This window comes from Lactuca sativa, chromosome 4, assembly GCF_002870075.4.
Source record: "Lactuca sativa cultivar Salinas chromosome 4, Lsat_Salinas_v11, whole genome shotgun sequence".
Classification (NCBI taxonomy): Eukaryota; Viridiplantae; Streptophyta; class Magnoliopsida; order Asterales; family Asteraceae; genus Lactuca; species Lactuca sativa.
The window spans coordinates 393,213,618-393,225,234 of NC_056626.2; the positions used below are offsets into that span (position 1 = coordinate 393,213,618).

Here is an 11,617-nt window from a genome sequence, read left to right on the forward strand (position 1 = left end):
CGTCTTTATCGATGATATACTTATCTACTCTCGAAGTGAGGAAGAGCATAGTCAGCACCTACGAAAAGTCCTAGAAACACTGCGAACGGAGAAACTCTATGCGAAGTTCTCTAAATGCGAATTTTGGATTCGAAGAGTCGAATTTTTAGGCCACGTTGTTAGCGAGGAAGGTATACACGTGGACCCTTCCAAAATTAAGGCCATTGAGAACTGGTCGGCACCAAAGACACCTACAGAAATTCGTCAATTTCTAGGTCTAGCTGGCTACTATCGCAGATTCATAAAGAACTTTTCGAGCATTGCGAAACCTCTTACTTCATTAACTCAGAAAGGCGTGGCCTTTGACTGGGAAGCGAAACAAGAGAAGGCATTCCAGACACTAAAGCAGGCCTTGTGCACTGCACCGATACTATCCCTCCCCGAAGGGATAGAAGACTTCGTAGTGTATTGCGATGCGTCAAATCAAGGACTTGGTTGTGTTCTTATGCAGAGAGGGAAGGTTATCGCTTATGCCTCCCGACAGCTTAAGACACACAAGTGAACTATACGACACACGATCTCGAGTTAGGAGCAGTGGTATTTGCTCTGAAGATCTGGAGGCACTACTTATACGGAACAAAGAGTACTATTTTCACCGATCACAAGAGCCTTCAACACATTTTCGATCAAAAGGAACTCAACATGCGACAACGACGATGGGTTGAGTTACTAAATGACTACGAATGCGAAATTCGTTATCATCCTGGCAAGGCCAACGTAGTAGCTGACGCCCTCAGTCGAAAGGAATACACTGGTCGGAGGGTCAAATCTCTGACCTTGACTATCCATTCCCACTTATCCACACAAATTAAGGAGGCACAAATGGAAGCTTTGCAACCTGAAAATGTGGCGGGTGAATCCCTGCGAGGAATGGAAAAGAATCTAGAAGTCAAGGGTGGCGGAGCCTACTATCTCATGGACCGAATCTGGACCCCGAAACATGGTGGTTTCATAAACGTAGTCATGACCGAAGCTCACAACTCAAGATATTCCGTTCACCCAAGTTCAGATAAAATGTATCTGGATCTTAAGAAACTGTACTGGTGGCCTAACATGAAAGCAGAAATTGCTACCTTCGTGAGTAAATGTCTTACTTGCGCTAAGGTTAAGGTCCAGTATCAGAAACCGTTAGGATTACTACAACAACCAGAGATACCAGAATGGAAATGGGAGCGGATTACTATGGACTTCATAACCAAGTTACCCAAGACGACAAGTGGACTCGATACCATATGGGTCATTGTCGACAGATTGACCAAATCCGCGCATTTCCTACCCATCAAGGAGACTGACAAAATGGAGAAGCTTACAAGAACTTACTTAAGGGAAGTAGTGCGACTGCATGGTGTTCCGATATCCATTATCTCCGATCGAGATAGTAGATTCACTTCAAGATTCTGGCAGTCACTACAAAGTTCCCTGGGAACTAGGCTAGACATGAGTACATCCTACCACCCACAAACAGACGGGCAAAGTGAGAGAACGATACAAACTTTAGAAGATATGCTGAGAGCCTGTGTGATTGACTTTGGAAAGGCATGGGATATCCATTTACCCCTTGTCAAATTTTCATACAACAATAGTTATCATACAAGCATAAAGGCTGCTCCGTTTGAAGCCCTCTATGGTCGAAAGTGCAGATCCCCTCTGTGCTGGACTGAAGTTGGCGATACCTAGTTAGCTAGAGGAAGAGTTCCTGAAAGCACTCTCACCGGTCCGGAAATCATACGAGAAACGACAGAGAAGATCGTTCAGATTCGTGAACGATTGAAAGCCTCTAGAGACCGACAGAAAAGCTACGCTGACCAAAGGAGGAAACCTTTGGAATTCCAGGTAGGAGACCACGTCTTATTAAAGGTCTCACCGTGGAAGGGTTTAATATGCTTTGGAAAGCTTGGGAAACTAAATCCAAGATACATAGGGCCTTTCGAGATTCTTGCCAGAATCGGCCCTGTGGCTTACAAGCTTAACCTACCGCGCGAACTTAGTAACATCCATCCAACCTTCCACGTCTCAAACTTGAAAAAGTGTCTGTCCGACGAGACTCTTGTTATTCCACTCGACGAGATCGAGATCAACAAGAGCCTCAACTTTGTGGAAGAACCAGTAGAAATCATCGACCGAGAGGTCAAACAAACAAAACAAAGTCGCATACCCATCGTGAAGGTTCGCTGGAACGCCAAGCGGGGACCTGAATTCACATGGGAACGCGAAGATCAGATGAAACAAAAGTACCCTCATCTCTTTCATGTTCACTAGTATCTTTACTACTTTAAATTTCGGGACGAAATTCTCTCTAACAGGGGGATGATGTGACAACCCGATATTTCAACTCTTTGTAATGACCTAAAAAGGTCAAAGTATTGTAACCACTTTTGAGTAATAAAATTTACTTTCATAATAAAATGTACAAATAGTTCTATTTAAATTCCTTCTATGTTTAAATGTCTTTAAACCATGATCGTACGTAAAAAGAACGCCCAAATCCGACTTCATATATCGAAGTTATGATTTTTCCAAGTTCAGCTTAGCATCAGACAGCTAAAAACTCGAATCGGAGATCGAGCGACTTTTGGCCGGAATGACCTAAACGAGAATCGAAGGTCTCGACAATGGTATTTCAGAGGTAAAAAGTCGGGCAAAAACCGACATCAGATAAAGAAGTTATGAATTTTCAAAGAAATTCCTTAAACACGATGAGTTATAATATAAATAATAAAAAAATAATTTCGGAATTTGCCGACGGAGTCTAAACGAAAGTTGTAGAGCGTAGTCTCACCTACGCGTGGATATAAAGACCATCGAAAACGGAGTTCGTATGAAGAAGATATGAATTTTTGAAGTTTATTAAATAAATTATATATTAATTTAATTCAAAATTCGGGCCTTATCCGAAGAGGAGTCAGTGTCCTCATCCGAGGTACGCGCTGCGTACCTGAGAGACTTGGCCTCTGATCGTCCACGTCGCCCTATCCGAGGCTTCCGACCCGTCCGACCCGCTGTCCCATCCGACCCGCCGTCCCATCCGACCCGCCTCCCCATCCGATCCGTCCCATCCGAAGCCGAGGCAGTCGAGGCTTCGGTCATGCATGACGTACGCGTACGCGCTGCGTACGAGCGTACGCCCCGCGTACCGAGGCGGTCCAGCCCTCCTATAAATAGAATGCGAGGGCTTCCGAGAAAAATGCTCATTTCTCTCCTTTCTCTCACAATCTTGCCTCGTTTTCCGTGCCCGTTCAAACCCGAAGCTCTGGTCTTTTTGCTCAAGTCCCGAGGGTCGATTTTACTCCCGAGATTCCCGAGAATCCCGAGAAAAATCTGTTTCCCGAGACGAAACTCTGCCCGGTTTTCCATCTCGCTATCTTCAAACTTTCAAGTGAGTTCATACCCCTTAATTTACCTTTTAAATATTTTATAAATTCTTTTATATGCTTTCAAGGGGGGGATTACAAGTAAAACACACGAGTATTATCGTGTGTTACATAAAGAACTCTTTTATATGCTTTCATATATTCAAATCACATGCGATTTACAAACTTTTAAGGAACTTTCATATATATAACATATGTTAAAATAGAATTCTATCTTTTGAAATATAAATTTGTTGTAATGCATGTATAAACTAAACTTTTCGTAGATTATACTTGTCTATCTTAGACTCTACACCAAAAATCTATGCTTTCATAAACAAATGATTCCTTTTCTAGGTATTTCTAAACAAACGAGACATATTGTTAGAAAACTATAATAGGTATAGTTTTACGAACAAATTTCTAACTCTTATGTACTAGAGACATGAATTTCAAGAAGTCACTTTCGTATACAAGAACAAACGTAACATTTTAACAAGTAGATCTGTTTTTATACCACGGTTTTGTGAGACACTAACTTCACGTACGTTCGAGTACACATTTCAAGTCCTGTATTATATACCAGAATCCCTTGGAGGGGGAGCATGGTGTTTGTGTATAGATCTATACGGGCTTGACAACCCGCGCCCTGACTGTTAGCTGCAGTCCACCGTTTGGGGTGACAAACGTCATAACATTCCAACGCCTGAAGAACGTTGTGTATAGGCATTCCGAGTCAATAGTATGGTTATAAAACTCACATGGGGTATTAAAAATGCATTGATTTACTAGGTTTTTCAAACATATTGGTTATTTTACACTTACATACATTTTAGATACAAACATTGGTCTTGAGTGAAGGCTACTTTTATACTAGTAGAAAATATAGGATTTTCTAAACACAAACAAACAAAGACAAAACATTTCATTTCATACAAACATTGTCACTTAAATACTTATGAAACTCACCAGCTTAAATGCTGATCTACTCTTTCAAAATTACTTGTATGTCCCAGGAAATCAGTAATTTCAGGTATTCATTACGCTTTTGATGAAGGGATGTTGCGGCGCCAGTTAAATCTCGTATTTTTTACATCATATTGTAATTGGTTTTGAACATGTAACTTTAGACAAAAGTAAACTTTCAATTATATATATGATGGTTGTATTGCTTTCTTTACTATGTATTCATTTGTTACGTTACCACATGAAGTCATCCGCTCCCGAACGTTTCCGCCGTTCAGGTTTGGGCGTGTGACAAAAGTGCTGCAGACTGTAATGAGAAGCATGTTTGTTTTTTTAACGGCTGCAGACCGATGCAGATATTAAAAAAAATTAAAATAAAATAATTTAATAAACCGATAATAGTTTTTTAATACCAAAAATTTAATAATTGTAATCTAAAAACATTGAAATAAAATTCAAACAACCAAATTAGTCTTACAATAACATTTTTAAATAAAATTCATACAACCAAACTTTAATAATTTTCATTCCATATTTTGCATCAATTGTTCGGCAATTTCATCTCTTAACTGAGTCATATATTCACGATCCGCTGCAGTACCATGTGTTGGAATCTCATCTTCATCATTATCAACGCCTGCATTGTTATTCCGAACTGAGACATTTGGTTTGTCATATTGTGCAAAAAACACATCACGTAGTCCCTCTCTTCTTATAAAATTATGAAGCGCAAAGCATGCTAGGGTAATGTTTCGATGTTTAACCAATGAGAATGGTGCCATCCTCTTCAATATAGGGAATCGTGCTTTCAAGACACCAAAAGCACGCTCAATGACATTCCAAAGTTTTGCGTGTGCATGGTTAAATTTTTCTTTATTCGTTAATGCACGTCTTCGACGGAAATCTCCAAGCCAATACCTCACATTACGGTACGGTGCCATAAAACCTCGAATGTTTGCATAAGCGGCATCACAATGATAATATTTATCTGTAAAAAAAAGTCATTTATTTTTTCAAGCTAAGATAAAACTATTTCAATAACCATAAATTTACCTGGTGGTGGAAGCGGGAATCGTGCATGTGGATTTGCTAATGCTTCTGATAAAATTCTAGAATCGTGTGCTATCCCTTCCCAACCGGCCACAACAAACGTAAACATCATGTTGAAGTCACATATTGCCAATATGTTTTGGTAACAATCACCTTTTCCCCTACTTCTATATAAATCCCGTTTGTTTGCAGGGACAACAGCATGTATCAAGGTGCCATCAAGCACACCAACTGCTCCCTTGAACACCCGTCGTAGCCTCCTATTATGTCCTGGAATATTTGGATTCGGATTAAAAGAAGTTGGCACTATAATGTCATGTGCGAAAAGCAGCATTTTGTCCAACACTTCATGAAAAAACTTATGAACTGTTTGCTTTGAGTGTTGAAATCTCCGCTTGATAATCACATAACGTTGGTTATGACCGATCATCATCAAAAACATAGCCATCTTCTCCTCAACCGACACATGTTTGCTATCATTTAATGCGTAGTTTACTCTAAAATGAGCACATAGTCGGACAAATGATTCACGGAACATGCGTAGCACTTCCACACATTGTACAGGATTACGGTGAAGTAACTCTAATGTAAATTCATGTCCCGTCATTTCCGAATCATTGTCCCGCACTCGTTTTACACCCCTTTTCCAAAAGTAGCGGACGTACAAGTACATTAGAATTATGAGTAGTATCTTTTTGTCGTGATCCATTAGGAACCTATTAATCAACACAAGTACCAAATATAAAACTCAAGTACCAAATAACCAAAATATATAATCACGTAGTTCAAGTTCCAAATAAAAAAAAATATAAAACTCAAGTACCAAATAAAAAAATATAAAACTCAAGTACCAAATAACATAACCAAATAACCAAAATACGTAATCACATAGCTCAAATTCCAAATACTACAAATAACATTCAAGTACCAAATAACCACATACTACAAATAACATCCAAGTACCAAATAACCAAAAAACATAACCACATAGTTCAAATTCAAATATGTAAACTTAATGGACAATCTTTCCATCCTTCAATACTCCTAAACTTGTAGCTGTCATCTCGATCCACCCTCTTAATATTTGTGGATCATTAGGCAAATTTACCCACATCTCTCTCATATTCATGGTCCCTCCAAAAATATGATAAGCAGCAAATCGTAGAGGGTCAACCGGGCCTAACTCGAGTAACTCTAGTTTCTCTAAACATTGGGAAATTGTTGGCCCTCGAGTCAAATGTCGTAGAGCTTGCTGCATCTCCAATGCTAAATCATCAGCAGTAATAGAAGCTTTAGGGGAGCCACTAGAAGGTGGCTCAGGTGAGGCACTAGCTCGATGTAACATCCTGATTTCCCAGGTATATTATTTTATTTAATTATTTTGGTGTTTAAGGAGGAACTCGGCGAGTTGGAGCCAAGAATCGCCGAGTATGGTCGCGGATGTTCATCCGGGTTCACGTCTGGACTCAGCGAGTCCACGCAGTTTAATGAAACCCTAATTTCCAGGGTTTGAGACATATTTAAAGGGGCTTATGGCCGTCATTTGCGGCCACCAACCCCAGAGAGAAACCCTAAAGAGATTTTGAGCGTTTTGGGAGAGAGAAGAGGCCATTGTTGAACTTTGAAGCTTTGTTTGGAAAGGCAAAGGAGATTCTAGCTAAGAGGAGGCAAGGGAGGTGGACATCCTTCGATTTTGGAGCTCAGAGCATCATCTTAGAGGTATATTTTGGCTTCCTTTTCTGTTGTCATGATAAACATGGGGGTTAGGGTTTCTTGACCCCTTTGTTGGTTAGATTTGATGTCCATTTCGTCCCTATTTGTGATGAGTCTTGGGATGAGATCCATAGAGGTCCAGAGAAGCTTTATTCCTTAAGCTTTATGAGGATTCATGGGAGTTTTGACCTAGAGTTATGAGATATGGGGCTAAAACATCACCTAGGAGCAAATAGTCGTTGTTTGAGCACCAAGGTTTGGACTTTACGTGATTATCATGCCTGGGGAGGCCAGATCTATGATTGTATGGAACAGATCTGACCTTAGAAATGAGTTTGAGTTATGCATGGCATGGACTCGCCGAGTCTGAAGAACAGACTCGGCGAGTAGCATGAAGTTTGCCCGTAACCACTCAGCGAGTGGTCTTGTTGAGTTGAGGGGTCGACTCAGTGATTCAGGGAGAGTCAGGGGGGACTGAGTCAAGCCGGAACTCGCCGAGTTGTTCTTGAGACTCGACGAGTTGAGTCGTGGTGGCCCCACGATTTATGCCAGGTGAAACTCGTCGAGTCAGAGAAATACTCGACGTGTCAAGAGAGGATCCAAGGGAGTCAGTGGACACGTATAGACTCGCCGAGTCGCCCTAGTGCACTCGCCAAGTCCGGTCAAAGTTGATCGTTGACTTTTTTTGACTTTTAGGGTTTGGTCAGCGATGTGGCCTTTGGGCCAAGAGAGGGGTAAAATGGTCTTTTACCCTGAAGAGGGTGCCAAGAGAGGGTTGATTGTAGTCTCGAGAGTTATATTCATGAGAGTATTTGCCTTATGTGTTAGGCGGTGGCGAGTTGGAGATTCAAGTGTGGGGATATCTGCTTTCTGCTTGCCAGGTGAGTCTTCTCACTATACTTTACCTTGAGTAGGTAACCAGAGTTATGTGATAGAGTATTTGTATGCTATGTGTTGTACTGCATTATTTCTATGTGATTTATGTTGTGCATGTTTACAGAGTTAGAACCGGAAGGTTCACAGAGTTAGAACCAGAGGGTTCATAGAGTAGGGTCCACGGACCCATAGAGTTATAGCCTCGAGTGGCTAATATGTGTTATGTGTGGTATTTTGGGGAACTCACTAAGCTTCGTGCTTATAGTGTTTTGTGTTATGTGTTTCAGGTTTCTCTCAGGATCACGGGACGGCACCGACTCGATTGTACACACCAGAGAAAGAGTCATATTCAGAGCATCCTGGTTTATTATGCAAGTGAAAATGGAGTTATGTTTTTGCAATTCGATTATGAATGAGATTTTAAGAAAAGTGTTTTTTTAAGAATTAAACGATTAGTTTTAAATGAAAAATTGTTTTGAAATTTACGGTGTTACACTCGAGGTCTAGGAGTTGAGGGTTTAGCTCTTTTGTTGGGGTTACTAGAAGGTGAAGCAGCAGAAGGTGGTGGCTGAGTGGTATGATTGGAAAAGAAATCATCCTCATCTATGTTAACAGAAGGGGTGTCCATAAGTTGCAGTGGTGTGACATGGAAAGAAGATGATCCATGTCCCGATGGTGTTTGGGATGTGGCATAGCTGAGATTACCAGAGGCACTATTTCCATCAAAGAGTTCTGCATAAAGCTCTGGAAACAACAATGGGACGGTTTTCAAAGAAGCGGCTTTCGGATGTCCCTAAACCCAATCAATGTAACAAAAGTAGTATAAGAATAAATGACAACTATATAAACAGAATACATATTAATATGTGTGTGTGTGTGTGTGTGTATATATATATATATATATATATATATATATATATATACCTTTTTAAAGTCCTCCCACTCCTCATTTGTTAGGTTAAAAGTGTTTGTTTGAGGATTGTAAAGGTTGCCAGTTTTGTTTTTCAAGTATAACCATCCCGTGTATTTGGCTTTAAGGTTGTCATAGGCGTTTTTCAATTGTCTTTGAGTCAAATCCACACCAAACGTTTCCTTAACAGCTGTTCCTAACTTGTTCCATGAATTTTTGTGCAAACTCAAACCTTTTCTACCTACATTTTGTACTTCTTTAATGCAAGTGTTCAATAAGAATTTTGTTTGGTCATTGGTCCATGTATGTTTATCTGCCATTGCTAATAAAAAAACCATATGGAATACATACTTTAGCACACATAACCTTATACCAACAACTTTCAGCATAATTACAACTTGTAATGATGAACATAATCAATTTCAACAAAGATTATTCATATTTCAGCAACAATTATGACACTTCAGCAACATTTTATGACATTTGAACAACATTTCAGCAACAATTTGTGACAATTCAGCAACAATTTGTGACATTTCAGCAATAATTAGTGACAATTCAGCAATATTTCATTACAATTAAGCAACAACATATGACATTTTAAGCACAAATTGAAGAAATTGGGGCAAGAACAAAGATTCAAGAACAACTATTTGATATAAGGTATGAACTATTGGATAAGATTAGCACCAACAAGCAAAATCAAAGATTCAACAACAAAAATCAAACAATTAAGTTGAAGCATGAACAATGAAGTAAAACACCAATGAAGTTGCACAAAAAAAATCGTTCATTGATTCAGGAGCCAAAAATCGTTCATTGATTCAGGAGCCAAAAACGGAGCCAAAAATCATTCAAAACAATCGCTGCTTTCAGCAGCCAAAAACGGAAAAAAAAAAGAACAAGAAAACTAACCTGGAAGGACGACCGACGAAAGGGGAGAGGCCGGTGGGGGTTGCGCCGGTGGGTGGTGGCTGCGCCGGTGGTCGTTGCGCCGGTGATCACTAGTCTGAGAAGACGCGATGTCGAGAGAAGGTAGCTCACGATCGACTATCGACTTGCTGGAAGAATGGAGGTGGCCGCTTTTTTTTAGGGTTTAGTTTTGAAGAGGTTAGAAGCAATTTTCAAGTGTTGTCCCAAGCAGAGGACGGGAAGAGGTTTTTAAATTTGAAGGCTGTGAAAAAACAAACAGCTGCGGGAAAGAAAGTGTTGCGCGTGTGCTGCGCCGCGCAGCACGAAGAGGTTTGAAGAGGTTTTTAATAAAAAACAAACAAAACCTTAGTCATTCGGGAACAGTGACCTAGTTTATTCTGGAAGTCAAAACATGCAAAATGAAACACAAGAATAATTGAATCTAGTATGGTATCGGAACCTATGAATATAAAGAGAACACTTTTTATTTATCACCATACTGGTTACTCATTATTCATTGTTTCGATTTTATCAACTTTATACTTGAATTAAAAATACTAGTTGTCCCATGCTCCAAGCATGTACCCTATGTTTTTCGAAACACTAGTCATGCCATACACCAAGTATGCATAGTAAGTTTGTCTATGATCTTTACATTGTGAAATGGACTGATTGAACATAATTCCAATGATTCTCTTTTCACACTCCCAAATCCTTATCGAAAATGTAAGAATTCCAAATTCCTACCATTTACCAAAATCTGTTATATTTTAAACTTATATGCATGATCCTCTTGTAATGATTATGCATAAAGTCACAAAGACTTGTCAACAGACATTACAGAGTATTCCAATGGAGATCAGATCCATGGAAATATCCATCTTGCATTAAGTTTTTCTAAACTTACACAAATTGAATAACTTCCACCTATGAAACAATTACATATTCCCATTTTAACTGTCACTTCTGAACAAGAGTTTCCTCCTTTCAGAGTATGCCAATATGGTCCTTCCAAAATTTAACACTATACTTCCAACTGTCCATGAGCAACCAATCTTTGGTAAACCTTAGATTGTTCTCGACAATTTCTTAATCATTTTAGTCATATCCAATTCTATAATTTTCCCCCTTAATGCCCAAAGCATTTGGAAAATTTAGAAAGGATGAATATTATAGCACATTAAATCGATCCTATATCCGAAGCATATGGGACACGATTCATGATGTCTCACATAAAGACATGATACTAGACCAATATTTTTGCTATAATATATCTATGTCTATTTGCCAAGTTCTCATAATTCAGATTACGAAAAGGAATGACGTAGTCATAATCGAATTATAGAACGCAAATAATGGACCCATATATAGAATTTCCTTATGTTAAGCCACTCCAACATAAAATTCATATATATATATATATATATATATATATATATATATATATATATATATATATATATATATATATATATATATAACCTTGACTAAAGACAATTAACACCTCAATCTAAGCTTTTAGAATTGAAATGAAGTACAATTGCCTCTCCGTTAAATATAGCAAAACAACTTTTTTTTCAAATGAAACTTTGTTTTCTATAATTAACATTGCTAACTTGCAATACTTATCATAATTAACATGCTCCCACTAACATGAAATTTATTAGCATAAGACTTATGCTCCCATTAGCTTTGCCATGTACTCAGAAATCAGATGGACTTCTAGAAATCAATACTTTAATGACTTTCTTACCAAAGTTCAAATTTCTGATACAAGATTGCTTTGATAAGACTTTATCAA

General features: G+C 38.9%; 1 protein-coding gene across 2 annotated transcripts; it reads right to left on the reverse strand.

Annotated features, from left to right (window-relative positions):
* Positions 1-4,714: 4,714 nt before the first annotated feature.
* Positions 4,715-11,120, reverse strand: LOC128133345 (uncharacterized). 2 transcript variants are annotated; one of them, XM_052770684.1, is made up of 3 exons: positions 9,820-11,120; positions 5,409-6,121; positions 4,715-5,343 (listed from the first exon to the last, which is right to left on the reverse strand). In XM_052770684.1, the coding sequence occupies exons 2-3, from the start codon at positions 6,112-6,114 to the stop codon at positions 4,880-4,882; spliced, it is 1,170 nt and encodes a 389-aa protein (XP_052626644.1). In that variant the 5' UTR covers positions 6,115-6,121; positions 9,820-11,120; the 3' UTR covers positions 4,715-4,879. The 2 variants fall into 2 exon arrangements, with proteins under 2 accessions (XP_052626644.1, XP_052626643.1); XM_052770683.1 differs by lacking the exon at positions 9,820-11,120 and having other exon boundaries at positions 5,409-8,843.
* Between the last annotated feature and the right edge of the window lie 497 nt (positions 11,121-11,617).